This window comes from Bubalus kerabau, chromosome 20 (assembly GCF_029407905.1).
Source record: "Bubalus kerabau isolate K-KA32 ecotype Philippines breed swamp buffalo chromosome 20, PCC_UOA_SB_1v2, whole genome shotgun sequence".
Classification (NCBI taxonomy): Eukaryota; Metazoa; Chordata; class Mammalia; order Artiodactyla; family Bovidae; genus Bubalus; species Bubalus kerabau.
In genome coordinates this window covers 9,487,591-9,503,871 of record NC_073643.1, presented here as the reverse complement: position 1 = coordinate 9,503,871, position 16,281 = coordinate 9,487,591, and the positions used below count along the sequence as shown (strand labels likewise).

Sequence of the window (16,281 nt, the reverse complement as noted above, 5' to 3'; positions counted from 1 at the left end):
TAAAATTTCCCCTCTTCTTTTTGTTTTTAAAATCTAAAACTTTTGTTCAGTTCAGTTCAGTTGCTCAGTCGTGTCCAACTCTCTACGACCCCATGAACCACAGCATGCCAGGCCTCCCTGTCCATCACCAACTCCTGGAGTCCACCCAAACCCATGTTCATTGAGTCAGTGATGCCATCCAACCATCTCATCCTCTGTCGTCCCCTTCTTCTCCTGCCCCCAGTCTTTCCCAGCATCAGGCTCTTTCCAGTGAGTCAGTTCTTCGCATGAGGTGACCAAATATTGGAGTTTCAGCTTCAACATCGGTCCTTCCAAAGAACATCCAGGACTGATCTTTAGGATGAACTGGTTGGATCTCCTTGCAGTCCAAGGGACTCTCAAGAGTCTTCTCCAACACCACAGTTCAAAAGCATCAGTTCTTCTGCGCTCAGCTTTCTTTATAGTCCAAATCTTGCATCCATACATGACTACTGGAAAAACCACAGCCTTGACTAGACAGACCTTTGTTAGGAAATAACTATTTTCTTCAAGTGGGAGTTTCTATGAAAGAAAATTTGTTTAAAACTCTGAGATACTCTTATTAAGTATCTCTCTTACTCAGATGTTTCTGTACATGTCACAGACAGATACATACATTAGTGATAGATTTATCAAAATAACAAGTCAAACTCACTCATAGCCAGTTCTAATTATGACCTTCATAAAGTTCACCAGGGACTGTAATATTCCAGAATATATACTATCTCTGGTGAGGATAATACTGTTATTCAAGAGAAACTCATGGTTTAGAACCAGATTCTCATTCTGACCCTAGGAGGTGGGTGCCGTTTTCCAGTTCTACTGATAAGAAAACCCAGCCTCCACAGTAATTAAGAGTGTGCTCGTGTCCCACAAAGGCTGAGAGAGAGGCTTGCTGAGACTCCTGAGCCTCTGTTCTTTTCACAGAACCACAATGCCTTTCTGTGTTAGAAGAGGAAATACAGTTGACTGTACTTTATCAACAAATAATTTGTCCTTTCTTTGGCAGAAGTTATTTTCCTGTCAGTCATCTGTCCAGACCATTATATGTGACAAATCATTTCTAATTATCTTCTAGAGTAATTACAAAGCCTATATTCATGAAGAAGAGAACTGAGTTCCTTTGAAACAAAGCATTTTCTTGAGATTTCCCTTTATTCAGCTGAAATAAAATACACTCTTAATCAGAATGATTTTCTGACATCTTTGAAAGTCTGATAATGTAAGTTCTCAGGAGTGATTCTTGAGGAGTTTGTAGAGATGTATTTATCCTGCTGCAGTAGTTCTTGTTAAACCAGCAACATTGTTCTAATGTTGGTCTATAACAGATGAATTTATTATAAGTTTATTTTTATTCTCCAAATTAAGATCTTTGAACTGAAATTTCATATTTTTCATGATTTTGCTCTGCATTTCTTAAAAATTCTTCTTAATTTTCCAAAATCCTAATTTGGTTCTCCTCAGTGCTCATTCTTTCCAGATTACCTCAGGTTATAATTTCAGTAGTCACATTTTGTGCTGTCATGTATGAGTGTTTGGGGATCAGAGGTTCTTAGCGCTCTTATTATAGTTCCACAAAAGTTGTCCTAACACATTTCCTTTTTTATAGTTGGTAAGTGTTGTCATTTTATTTGGTTCAGTTTCCCTTCCCTATCATTGTTAGTTTTATTCCAATAGAAGTCATCTGGGAACTTGTGTGGAGGTTCAGTGGTTAAGACTCGGAGCTTCCAATGCTGAGTGGGGCCAAGGGTTCAACGCCTGGTTGAGGAGCTAAGATCTCCATGCTATGGGGTGCAGCCAAAAGGGGGAAAAAAAATTCATCTGTTCTGGTAGTTCAGCTTGGTTTTCTTTCTTCAGATTTCTGAATCCTCTTAAGTGAAATAGAGCTTTTCTTTCCGTAGTTGTAGATTCCCTGAGATCTGTAATGTCAGGTCATTGGTATCTCTAGGTCCGTGCTAACCAGCCAGCAGGATGTGCACAGTAGTGTCTATTTTTATGGACCAGTAGTGAGCCATCTGGCAGACTACAACCTCCAGGGTCACTTTAGGGAAACGTGCAGTTTCCTCTTGAACCTTTCCTTTTGTTGGCTATGACCCTCTCCAGAAGACCAGAATGCTCGTGCCGAGCAGAGCCACAGAGCATATGGCCCCACAGTGTCAGCCGTCTTTCCTGGAGAGGCAGTGACCCAGGTGGACCTTCTAGGCTCAGGCACCATGGTCTGTGGTTATTTTATTCCAGAGACGGGGTTAGAAGGGAAAGGAATCTACGGCACAACCTCTGCTCACACAGATGCCTGCCCAAGTCCCTGAAAACCTGAATTTATCATGTATTTTATCATCAAAAGAATTTAGGAAGAACTCTGGTGTTTTGTAATGTTCTGAAGTGAACTTTTGGATTGAATTGTCTTTCCTACAAAGATGACTCAAAGCATTATCTGGTGACTGTTGAAAAAATAACCAGCATGTCCTTTAAAATTCAGAAAATTAATGAGTTCATAATTACACTTTTAAAAAAGAAAGCAGAAACAAATGAAAACTCTTTGATAACCACTGGGCCCAAACTCTTGACTCTGAAATTTAAAGGGAAATATTAAACTCCTTTTCAGAGTAATCAAAATAGCACTAGTTGACAAACTCAAGCTCAGAAAAATTACAACACATTTTTAACTCCTACTAAAATAATTAATTCAACCCCATCAGTAAGTGAAATCTTTAATTCAGAGATTGACAGACAGAGAACTTTACAATGGTGGGATCAAGTTGTTACTGGTTAAATCCAGTGATCACTATTGGTATCGCTAAAAATGGAGTACCCAAACCCTGTGAGCCTCTTGGCATGACAACATAGAAATGCATGCTGAAGTGAGTAAGGATGAAATGATACATTTGGGATTTGCTAGAAATACTTGAGAAAAATAAGTGGGGGTGGGGGCAAAGATGATGTAAGAATGGTAAAATCTTAGTCTTTAAGTCTGGGTGATAGGGGTTAATAATATGATTGGGGGTTCATTATACAGTTCTCTCTCTCATTAATTTTTATCATAAAAAGTTTTAAGCTAACATTGAGGTTTTGGGAATGACAAATGGAAAAGAATCTTAGTCATTGTTCTTTGCTTTTTTTATAACCAACTTTCTGTCTGTGTCTCATGATGTTATAAAGTTATCATCACCATCCTTGTGAAAGTTGCCCTCTAAAGTCACAGAATTAACATCATGTCCATATGACAGATCTTTCCCTAGACCATTCTGACCTGGTTGCAGAGTTGTTGAAGGAGTTGTCTAACCATAATGAACGCGTAGAAGAAAGAAAAATCGCCCTGTATGAACTCATGAAACTGACACAGGAAGAATCTTTCAGTGTTTGGGATGAACACTTCAAAACGATATTACTTTTATTGCTTGAAACCCTTGGGGATAAAGAGGTAAGTGGCAGAACATATAAACAATAGCCTGTTTTTGTGTCTTGGGTTGCCTGTCATTGCCTATTAATCAAACACTACACATATTTGGCATTTGGGGAAATGAGTCTTTGCTGCTGTTTCAGTGTGCATGAAATTTTCGCCATAAAATACTTTTTCTTCTCAACCAAGTAGATCAATGATTTTGAGCAATTAACCACAGAAAAAACATTGCTGACATAAATTCTTATTCAAATGTGCAACTTTTTTTGCATATTTGAATCAATTGTTCAGAAGTAAAAAATTTTTTTTTAATAGAGCTAGTGGTTCTTCATATCTTTGAGAAGTGTAGTTTTCAGCTGGAGATGTGAAAGCTTGATTATGTAATATACCACATATTTTATGCAGTTCTCTATCGTTCCCTCAACCTATATTAAGACCCTTGCATTCAGTTCAATCACTGAGTCATGTGCGACTCTTTGCGACCCCATGGACTGCAGCACGCCAGGCCTCCCTGTCCATCACCAACTGCCAGAGTCCGCTCAAACTCATGTCCATCGAGTCGGTGATGCCATGCAACCATCTCATCCTCTGTTGTCCCCTTCTCCTCCTGCCTTCAGTCTTTCCCAGCATCAGGGTCTTTTCCAGTGAGTCAGTTCTTTGCATCAGGTGGCCAAAGTATTGGTGCTTCAGCTTCAGCATCAGTCCTTCCAATGAATATTCAGGACTGATTTCCTTTAGGATGGACTGGTTGGATCTCCTTGTAGTCCAAGGGACTCTCAAGAGTATTCTCCAGCACCACAGTTCAAAAGTATCAATTCTTCGGCTGTCAGCTTTCTTTATACTCCAACTCTCACATCCATTCATGACCACTGGAAAAACCATAGCTTTGACTAGACAGACCTTTGTTGGCAAAGTAATGTCTCTGCTTTTTAATATGCTGTCTAGGTTGGTCATAACTTTTCTTGCATTACAACATTAAAATGTTTCTTTTTAGCCTACAATCAGGGCTTTGGCATTGAAGGTTTTAAGAGAAATCCTAAGGCATCAACCAGCAAGATTTAAAAACTATGCAGAATTGACTGTCATGAAAACACTGGAAGCACATAAAGACCCTCATAAGGAGGTGAGTTATCTAACAGTTAAAGTATTATTTTGTTCTCAGTACTTTTGATATTATTGTATGAAACATATAAATGTGTTTGGAAAGTGCCCTTGGCAAGCATTTTCTTTATGACCACTTCATGTTCAAGGTAGTATCTGATTGAAAGACAAAAATATGTTCTTTTCTGTTAAATTAGTTATGTTGATATCATGGCATTTTATCCCAAATAGGCTAACTCCATGATATAATTTATCCGATTTTATTTTCTCCTTTCATTCACTTTTAGATTTCCACTTAGAGTTTACCAGTCGTAACCTCACTTTCCATTTACCAATAGGATTTTTTTTTTTAATAACTAGTGGAAATAATTACTCTTATTTTAAAGTGGTAAATTGCCTTTAGGAGCTAAGTGTCTGTTAAAAGAGTTTATTCAATAAAACACTGAGGACAGCTTTCCTGAAAAAGTCCTATAAACCTGTCTCATTACTTCATTGTTCGGATATCCCCACCATAACCAATGGCATTGATGAGACAATCATAAGGACTTTTATTAAAATCTTAGAAATAATTAGAAAAGCCAGTTTCAAATAGGGACTGCAATTCTAAGAGAGAGCATTAGGTGTCTCTAAGACATAAGCAAAAGACAAGTCAAAAAAAAAGAAAGTTAAAGCAGCAATGAGACAGAATGGATTAAAGCTCAGTATAAGAACCAAAACTGTAAAACTCTCAGAAGAAAGCATAGGTATCAAACTTTGTTACCTTGGATTAGGCAGTAGTTTCTTAGATATAATGCCAAAAGCAGAGATAACAAGGGAAAAAGTGTAAATTGAACTTTTATCAAAATTAAAAACCTTTGTGCTTTAAAAAACACTCTCAAGAAAGTAAAAAGACAGCCCACAACATAGGAGAACATTTTTGTAAATCATGTCTGATAACTTCCATAATATATGAAGAACTCTCAAACCCCAACAATCAAAAGATAAATAACTCAATTTTTAAGTGAGCAGAGGACCAGTTGACTCTTCTTTAAAAGAAGAAATACAAGTTGCCAGTAAGCACATGAAAAGATTCTCAGCCTCATTCATCTTTAGGGAAATGCAGCTAAAACCACACTGAAACAACACATTTCACATACATGACAATAAGGAAATCTTGATGATGCTATGAAGAAATCAAAACCATCTGAGTTATTCACCTTTCAGAAGCTATGACTGAATCTTGTGGTATTATGTGCCATAACTTTTAAATCTACCTGGATTTTTAATCCAGTTTTAAAAAATCCAGCTGGTGTTTGAGTGGTACATCTGTGGCATCTTACTGAAGCCTTAAAAAAAAAAAAAAAAAACTATGTAATATTTGTAGTTTAGTTATCTACCTTCTGAGCCAAATAAGGCCGGCAGCATACCAATTTTTACAAAAGATAAAATTGATATCCTTAAGCTATTACAACCAAAATTAGCCCTTGGTCTACGGACTTCCCAGGGGCTTCCCTGGTGACTCAGTGGTAAAGAACCTGCCTGCTAATGCAGGAAACATGGGTTTGATCCTTGGGTTGGGAAGATCCCCTGGAGTAGGAAATGGCAACCCACTCCAGTATTCTTGCCTGGGAAATCCCATGGACAGAAGAACCTGGTGGGCTGCAGTCTATGGAGTTGCAAGAGTGAGACACAACGTAGCAGCTAAACAACAGCAGCTTCTGATTTCCAGTGTATTTTCCACTGTTCCTTTCTAAACCTCTCAGGTTGAGAGCATAAGTGAGACAATACCAAAAATAGCCACAGAAGCAGTAATCTTTATATCTTTTCAAGAGTATCTTTAGAGATTACAGATTCCAATAAAAATAGAGATAACTTTTTCTTCTTGCAAAACCAGCATCTTACCTGCCCAAGTCCAGTATAGAAGGAAAGAAAATCATTATGAACAGTAGGGGAAATAAATTGTTAATTTGATAACATATTAATGAAATGACTTATTTTATTTTGTAATAATGTGATAAGAGGGGCACAGGCCATCCTGGAGTTGAGGGTCCTAACGGTGAGCAGGGTGTCAGCATGGCTGCTCTGAGGACTCCAGTGGCAGGGCAGTCTAGGTGGACAGAGCCTCCGCTCCCCTGCAGAACTCGGCCACAGTATCGTGCTCAAACGGCTTTCATCGTTAAACCAAGCCAGCATTAAGAGAGTACAGAAAAATAAAGACATAGTCCCCAAACTCCCAAAATTCATATATGTTTATATATAGAAACCTTTTGATTGCAGGCACAGAAATTGCTTTTTGGTATCCCCAAACCTTCTATATTACAGCACTGAGCAAAAATGTTACCCAATAAATACATGCTGTTTATTTGTTAAAAAGAGAGAGAACACAGAAGAAGGAAGAAGGATATAATAAAGCCCCATGTATCCGTTTAGGTACTTTCATGTTTTCAAAGAAAACTCCCGATCCCACGTTGTATTATGTATTTCATGAAATGTGCACACCCAGGACACAGCACATATTTTACAGAATCACTTCCCTGCTCAGTATTGCCCTCTGTCCTAGGTGGTGAGATCTGCTGAGGAGGCCGCGTCAGTGTTGGCCACTTCCATCAGCCCAGAGCAGTGCATCAAAGTGCTGTGTCCCATCATCCAGACTGCAGACTACCCCATCAACCTGGCTGCCATCAAAATGCAAACAAAAGTGATCGAGAGAGTGTCCAAGGAAACGCTTAACCTGCTTTTGCCAGAGATCATGCCAGGCCTAATACAGGTAAGCAGTAAAACTTGGAGAAAGAAGCTGTGTTGATACACTGGGTATTCAATTATTTTAGGTACTTGGCCAGTGTCATGACCAAGCCTTCCTGCTATCTTGGGTGTTCAGAGCAAAAGACTTCTGATAGCTAGCTCTGTGTGTGTGTGTGTGTGTGTGTGTGTGTGTGTGTGTGTAGGGGTTGGGGGGTAGTATACACATAACATAAAACTTACTGTTTAGTCTGGTAACTGAGCATTTAATGTGGTTTTGTCTATGCATACAAACCCATACATATAAAAACTCTTTAACAAAAATGGGATCTTATTTTGTGACATGCTTTGCTTAAGTTAATCAAAGACTGTGAACCTTTTCCATAGAATGGAACCTTTTACTATTCCATTCTAATAAATAATGTGCTATAGTATAATTTTAATGACTAGTATTAAATTGTGTGTGTGTAAGATGCCATCATTCATTTCTTTGTGCATCTATAGTATTAGCTTTGTGACTGTGTTCTAAGCTGCAGCTACTAAGTTGTGAGGTCCTTGAAGATAAGATCCAAATATCTTCCTTCTTTATCTGTGCTTTGGTGCTAAGAACAGAATATACATAATAGGTGTGTGTCACACATACAGTAGTGGACATGAATAAATGTTTGTTGGATAAATAACTTAGAGTAATGGTAGGGATGGGCCAGATGTTAATCTAATTCAGCCTGGATTAGAGGAGTACCCTGACTGCTAGGCCAAAGAGGCTAGGTTTTATTCATTAGTGAGGAGCTGCTAAATACCCTAAAGCTGAAGGCTTTAGAAAGGTTAATTCAGAGACTTTTGCAGGCACTGGGGTGGCCTCAGAGCCAGAGATTGTAGCTTACCAGGCTAAATAAGAAAGACCCTGATAAAAAAGGCTGACAGTGGAGTGGGAGTGCTCAAGGGGAAAGGGAGGAGGGAAAGGGATGTCTCTGCCTGAAAAGGTGAAAAGTTAACTTCACCCAGTCAGTAAAACTCTCTCGTCAGCACGCTTGACATCTTCTCTGTGAGTTGCAGTTCTGTTTCTGTGCAATGGTGCTTTTCTCAGATCCTGCAGGAGTACTAACAAGGATTTCTTCCCAGGGTTATGATAATTCGGAAAGCAGTGTTCGGAAAGCTTGTGTCTTCTGCCTGGTGGCTGTTCATGCAGTAATTGGTGATGAACTAAAACCACATCTCAGTCAGCTCACTGGCAGTAAAGTAAGTAGGGCTGCTCCCTCCTAAAGATGGTGGCCATGGGGCGCTCTTCAAAATGTACTTCTTCGTGTGTGTTGAAGGGTAATTTGTTACTTGACTTTTAATTAGGCTTTAAGCATCCAGCCTAATTCCTCTTACCCGTTGCAGTTTAGCTATCTGTACTTTCACATCTGTCACTCAAGTGAAGTCAGCGCTTTGGTAGGATGGTTGGTAGATTGCCGTGAAAAAAATGGCTACTGCTTCTGGTTGTTCCTGATCACCAGCTCACTCTTCCCACTCTCACACTCAATTCTTACCCCTATGACTATTTAAAAATAAATAGAAAAAGGAGAAAAGAATAAATAGCAGTTGGAAATTCCCTGGATGTCCTGTGGTTAAGGGTCTGTGCTTCCACTGTAGGGGGACAAGGTTCTATCCCTGGTTGGGGGCCTAAGATCCCACACGCCACATAGTGCAGCCAAAAAAAAGAAAATAACAGAATAAAGTGTGGTTATATATTCATGGATTTATATGTACCAAATTATGGAACACTAGAACATTTTAAAAATTCTCCCCTATGAATTATGATAATCAAATATTTGGTCTCATTCTCTTTCTGCTCTTATATTATGGTCACCATAAATGTTTAATTTTTATTTGATATGTTAAAATAAATTTTACAATTAGTCCTTAAGATGTAAAAAAACATTGGTCTTGTTTTCTTCATTTCTTTGGTATCATCAAAACCTTAAATCTGTTCTAAAGGGTGAAGATAAACTATGATTGTTGAATTATGGTTTATGAACCAGTTAGCAGGACACTCACCTTCATTTAAAAAGTTTCCACAAATCCTAACAATTGTCATTACTATAATCAAAATTATTTTTTAAGTAGCAAAAGGGAATAAGAAATACATATAAAGGAAAAAGAACTCAAATGTATACCTTACATTAAAACCTATACAAGTTATAGATAAATTAAAGCAGTGATTCCTAACCTTTTCTGTATTACAGACCACTTTGAGCTTTGGGTATAATCGCATCTCAGGAAAAAAAAACTTATCCAGAAAATTTTACACCTAGTTTCAGAGGGTTCAGTGAGCCACTGAATGCCATGGATACTGGGTTAAACCATTGGATCAAAGAGTAAATGTTAAGAAAAGCAAATTTTGAACAACTGCTTAGTTTTCAGAGGAAAAAGTTTTCTGAGTTTTGTGAAAAGTTAGGTCCTGATAAGCCAGAGTTATCTGTAGAAGAATTAAAATTCATCACTTTATCAGCATACTAGGCAGCCAGTAGTAATGTTGCATGTGAAGACAATAAGAAGGTGGGAAAAATATTTGAGAATGACATTAGGTTAAAAAAAAAAGTAAAAAACAGGATTGTATGTGCTTTGATTCCAGACTATAAAAATATGATCTCATACAGTACAGACTGCAAAATGACAGAGAAACCAAAACATTCCTGTTAGGGGAGTAGTGACGTAGTTGTCTGTGATCTTCGGTGCTGGAACCCAAGAGCCTAATTTCGTCTCCTGGCCCACTGGTCTCTACCCTTTTGACCTTAGGCAGGGATGGTACATCCTGAATCTCAATTTCCTCATCTCTAAAATGTTGTGAAGATAAAAAGGTAGAATGTAAGGCAGCATATTGTATAGCACATAATGCTCAAATGTTTACCATTTTTGTCCTAATGGTGACTTCTTTAAGTGTTATATGTTAATCACTTTAACAGTTTTTGAAAAGGCATGCTAGAATACTCAGTCATGAACAAAACTAAGACTTAAATTTTTTTTCAAAATTCTTAATTATCAACAATATCTAGTGCATTATAATAACCCCTCAGTCTAAAACACCTTTTGAAGTTCGCATATGTGTATAATTTTTTTTAATGAGCATCTCAGGATAACTTAGAGCAGCTTGCTCAAATGACATGTGTTTGGCTTGAATCTGCAGATGAAGCTACTGAATCTGTACATCAGACGTGCACAGACAGGTTCTGGAGGAGCTGACCCCACTACTGACGTTTCCGGACAAAGCTAGTGAAGCCGACAGAAGTGAGCCAGGTCTCTCAAAGGAAGGACAGACAGACCACCCTCATCAATGAAAGGAAATTTTCAAATACATCTTTTGAAACTTACCACTGTTTCCCAGTTCTAGTTTTTTGTTTTGTTTTGTATTTTCCATAACAGAGGACTATCCTCAGTCTGCATGTAACTTTTACAATAGTTATTCCAAATTCAAGAAGAAGCAGTATTAACATCAGTTGATCAATACAAAGTAATTTTGAATCTAATTCATCATTTCACACGTTTGTACTTCTTTGTCTTCCCATTAACCTTTGCCAGTGTTACAATTGTATAATTTTTTTTTTTTTTAATGCTGGTTAAACAGGAATGCTTAAAGCTTTAAAGTTTAACAGTCTAAAACATTTTTTTTGGGCCTTTATTCAAATGCAGAATAGTATTTTTATTGCTACTTTAAGTTTTGTTCCGTATCATGTCCTATGCTAGAAATACTGAAATGATGTGAAACAAAGCAGGACTGATTTGAACTCCAGCTGGACTCTGTTGGTGTGATGGTGATACATGTCGTTAGTTGCAACTTCTTTGGGGTGATCTGTAGTTTAAAACTAAGACCTCAAAGAAACGTTACAGAACCAGCCAGTTCTGTAAAGCTGGTATCGTTTGTTGGTTGTTGACCTTGCCACGTTTATTTAAAACCATGTCCCCTCTCTGATCCCTTAAGAAAGCTGCACCAAATCATCAGCCTGTGTTTTTCTTGTTACTTATTCAAGTAGAAGGTTTCATTGCAGGGTTTTTTGGTTTGTTTATCTTGGTTGTGAATGATGCTTTTTTATTTATTGATATCAAATTCACTTATGAATAAACTTGATAATGGAAACAGACAAAAAGAAAGCAAGTGCATGTGTGTCCTTAACCGTCCTCTGTTTCTCATTTAAGGAACAAACTAATGATCGCGAATGGGAGTCGACCAGCACCTTTTCTTTATATGGTGGAACCTGGTTTCCTTTTGCCATGAAATTGTCTTACTTGAAAACATTGATCCTGATGAGAGAGAAGATGGTGCCAAGGCTATTATTATCTTCATGTAATGGGCTCAAATTCTCTACCTCTTCAGGGCTAATACTTTTAACTGAGCTGCTGCCTATATAGTGTCTTCTGGAAAACTACTAAAAGGGTGATTTTCTGTTACTTTTTAACAAATTTTTTAATCACCTTTTGCTACACCTCTTATTTTCATGTGCAGCCAACTTTCAAAAATTACCGGTTTTTGGTGAAAGGCAGATTAGATCATATGGAACCAGGATACTAATGATTTCTTACCTTGACTTTTTTTTTTTTTTGATCTTAACATAAAGTGAATTTGACTGGAAAGGCAAATGGCTATTAGGGAAGCAATTTGCTGTTGTTAACAGAGTTATCTGTACTTTCTTTGTTTAATTGAAAAAAAATGTAGAAATGTATGTAAAGAATTTAAGACAAGAGTACTGAATGGATGATTTGTCATAGGCTTTTACCTTCCTTTGTTTTTGTTCTAGCAGCAGGAAAATAGTTTCTCTACATCACCCCCCCCCCTTACCTGTAACAATTTTGTTTTCTACTGTTAATTACATTGTGTATTTATAGTTCTATGCTTACTGTTGTGCATATACTGGCAATAAAACTGTACATAACATTACTTGAAAAAATTAACAATGTATATCAGTTGTTTTTCTGTCTTACTGTGTGACAAGTCACTTATCTCCTAACTAGGATTTTAAAAGCTTTTAGAAAGTCCTATATCAGTGGTGTTCTCATGAATTTGTAAGTGCATCTGAAGAGAAGATTTGTCAGGAGTAGCAACCACAATCCAATGTATATATCTCTAAATGCATGTATATATTATCGCTTATCCTTGACAAGGTATTTTAAGCATTGAACTTGTCTCAGTAATGTTTTATGTTTCATGACCTTGGTATGTTTTATAATCATTTTGGATCGAAATATTAATTTAATTTTGACCTCTTTAAGGTCCTGCTCTAACTACTGTTGACAAATAAATAGAGGGACATAACCTGAATAATAACTCTACTTGAAAACTTAGATCACACACCTGGCGCGTAAAGGCAGGCACTCAAGAAATGAATGGGTAACAGAAGATTATGGTTTAATGTGACAAGGTAGAAAGCTAAGTCACGTTTAAAGTTCTATTATTTCAGTTGATAAGACTATAAGCAAGTTACTGTTGACTATTCAGATTGCTATTTACAATACCTTTAATTTGTTCATTTCAGAAACATCTTAAGATGTCAGCTATTAAAGAATGGTGATAAAAAGCTACTGGTTAATTTTTTTTTCTTTCTACTTTTCTCCCCTAAGCATCAGTGTCATTCATTTACCCACGCTGCTGAAAACCAATTAAAAAAGCATGTAATTCCATGTTTTAAAACATGTTTGTTTCTTGTGGGTTTTCAAAATCTTTAATAGACTTTTGACATTTTCAAGTAAGATATGGTTTGAATTTGAGGTTTCAGATTTGGAGTAAATTCACTCTATTTCTTCACATTTTATTAGAAACTTAGGTCAAAACAACTTTTTACCAGGTTATGTTTAACATTAAAAAGCTAAAATCTTCAGGCCAGATCTATTTGTAAATTCAAGTGTTTCTTATTATTGTTAATTTAGAATAACATCTACAGTAAAAAGAAACGAGAATTGGTAATATTACTCTATAATATATGAGGTGTTTTTTTTTTTTCTGAAACATTTTTTTATTGAAGTATAGATGATTTACAATGTTGTGTAAGATTCTGGTGTACAGCAAAGTGTTAAGTTATACATACATATTCTTTACCATATTCTGTTTCATTATAAGTTATTATAAGATATTGAATATAGTTCCCTGTGCTATATGGGGGGTGTGTGTGTGTGTGTGTGTGTGTATATATATAATATTTTATAAACAATAGTTTTTATCTGCTAATCCCAAACTCCTAATTTATCCCTCCCCCCCATAAGGGTTGTTTTGTTTTTTTTTTTTTTCTTAATCTTTGACATCTTTGCTTCCTGTATTGTTTTAGTTCATTTTATTGTAGTTAATCAGTATAGTTTTATAGCCATACAAATGCAAGGTCCAGAGTTAAGCTTTAAAAAACCTTGTCAGTTAAAAAGTTGTCCACTGCTATTGTGGAATATTTGGAAAATTTGCAAAAGAAATTACCTCTTAATAGCACCACTTGAGATGATCTGTGTTGCTCTTTTGTGGATTGCTAAAATAATCCATTTGACTTAATGCTGAAAACGATAAAGGAACTTGTTGTTGTGTTAGTCACTCAGTCGTGTCCGACTCTTTGCAACCCCATGGACTGTAACCCACCAGGCTCCTCTGTCCATGGGGTTCTCCAAGCAACAACACTGGAGTAGGTTGCCATTTCCGTCTCCAAAAAGGAACATTAAGTTTTATTAACCAGAGAAAGAAAAGTTTAGATTTCAAAACTAAGGTTTTGAATGCATCTGTTCTGTGCCTGTATTTTAACATTACATTTTGAATATATTCTCTATTTGTTTTTCTATAGGATGATGTCTCATGGCAGCGAAATATTCCTAGGTATGTGTGCAGCATAATCCTGGGTTGTAGACCTTTGCTGAATATTCCTGTAACAAATAGCTACATCTATGGCACATCTCTCATTATTTCATACTAGGTAACTTTATAGATGTCTTTACTATGAAATTGCCAAATGTAGAAAGATATCATTTATTTAAAGATTTCCTAGTTACTTAAATAGCTGTGTCTAAATTATTCTAGCTGGGTTTAAATTATTCTTGTAATAGTAATGAAAAGTAAAACAAGAAAATACAAGAAACCTTTATATGTGTAAGAATTTCAGTATCTCAGATTTACCTGCATTCATTCATGCAAAAGATATCTGAGTATTTGCCTTCACTGACCCAAAGTAGAACAGATAACCACGATGCAGTGTGGTTAGTGCTCTTGTAGAGAATAACACACAAGGTGTTGATGGGAGGTGGGGAATGGGGGTGATGGTGCACATAAGGTGTGATCGCAGAAGGCTTCCTAGAAGAGCTGAGGCGTTAACTTTGTCTAGAGCTAAATGGGTCTGAGACTTATTGGGGTTACAGAACCGGAACAACAGAGGGAAGCCAAAGAGCAAGGCAATGCTAGGGCTATATGTGAAGTAAGTAGCATTAGGGTGTATCACTAGAACTTTTTAAACCATGGTTTGTTTGATAAAGGTAAAAAAAAAATTCATTCTCTCTTAAAATTCCCATAAAAGATCTTCTCCCCCAACATCTGGGCATTCTCACAATCAAAAACAAACAAACAAACAAACTTGGATATAGCTTTTCTTTCTGTGGTTTTAGTTCAAAAGTTTTCCTTTTCTTACACAGTTATAATATTGTATCTGCTTTCCAGACTGAACATACCTTTTGTATCTACCCAACTGGCCATCATTACACAGCTTGGTTTAGCTGGAACATGGGATGCCAGTGGAGACTGGCACCTGACTGGGTACTAGTACTCATCTAACTGAACGAAGGAGTTCACCGAAGACAAGTTGAAAAACAGCATGATTATAGAATTAACATCACAGACACCTCAATTTTACATACTCCGAAAACTTCAGAAGTGAGTTTGTTTTTAGGTTACAATTTTTTTTCCAGATTGGTCTCTATGAATCTTGTTCTGATTATCATTATTTACCTAGTAAATGTTTGAGCACCTGCTGTGCATTTGAAAGTGAAAGTCGCTCAGTCGTGTCCAGCTCTCTTCGACCCCATGGACCATACAGTCCATGGAATTCTCTAGGCCAGAATACTGAAGTGGGTAGCCTTTCCCTTCTTCAAGGGATCTTCCCAACCCAGGGATCGAACCCAGGTCTCCTACATTGTAGATGGATTCTTTACCAGCTGAGCCACCAGAGAAGCTGTGTATCTGACACCTCTAAAATCTATCTGCTGTTAATATGTAGCTGTGGATCTGGTAATGGGAGAAATGCATTAATAGGCTTTCAGAAATGTGATCGGTATAGGAGGAGTCGGCCTATAACTCAGGGTAGAAAGCGCCCAGAGTGCTGCTTTTTGCAAACCATCCTGACCAGCTAGCCCTGAGTGCAGCCCCAGTCTCCCAGTATTTTTTTCCTTAAGAATGTGTGAGGGCTTCCCAGGTAGCGCAGTGGTGAAGAATCTGCCTGCAAGGCAGGAAACGCAGATTTAATCCTGGGTTGGGAAGATCCCCTGTAAGAGGGAATGGCTACCTACTCGAGTATTCTTGCCTGGAGAATCCCATGGACAGAGGAGTCTGGTGGGCTACAGTCCGTGGGGTCGCAAAGAGTCAGACATGACTGAGCATGCACAAAGAAAGTGAATCTGATATTTTTGGAGTGAGTAAACCTCATTCAGTCGTGTCAGACTCTCTGCCACCCCCTGCATTTTAGCCTGCCAGGCTCCCCTGTGCATGGGATTCTCCAGGCAGGAATACTCGAGTGGGTATGCCATTCCCTCCTACAAGGGATCTTCCTGATCCAGGGATTGAACCCAGCTCTCCCTCATTGCAGGCAAAGTCTTTACCATCTGAGCTACTATTTTATTGGAAGTCAATGCAAAAAGAGAGTGCTTGCTGGTTTTAGTCTATAACCAGATTTATAACTTTAATTTTTATCAAAGTTCAGGTCAAAGTAGAGACTTACAGTTGAGTTACTTCAACAAAGCAAGAAATGTGCTTTTTCTTCTCCATCCTCCTAAAACCACAGTTCTCTGGGATGATTTTGCCCACTGGAAGACATCTGGCAGTGTCGAGGCTGTTT

The 16,281-nt window shown here is 37.5% G+C and overlaps 1 protein-coding gene across 17 annotated transcripts in view; it reads left to right on the top strand.

Moving 5' to 3' along the window:
* Positions 1–12,789, top strand: part of CLASP2 (cytoplasmic linker associated protein 2) — a 180,761-nt gene extending 167,972 nt beyond the window's left edge. For all 17 annotated transcript variants that reach the window (XM_055557784.1, XM_055557778.1, XM_055557781.1 and 14 more), the window contains 5 exons: positions 3,246–3,439; positions 4,413–4,541; positions 7,059–7,265; positions 8,360–8,476; positions 10,407–12,789. In XM_055557784.1, coding sequence (XP_055413759.1) covers positions 3,246–3,439; positions 4,413–4,541; positions 7,059–7,265; positions 8,360–8,476; positions 10,407–10,493 — 734 coding nt within the window. In that variant the 3' untranslated portion in view covers positions 10,494–12,789. The remainder of the gene's footprint in view (positions 1–3,245; positions 3,440–4,412; positions 4,542–7,058; positions 7,266–8,359; positions 8,477–10,406) is intronic.
* Positions 12,790–16,281: the final 3,492 nt, after the last annotated feature.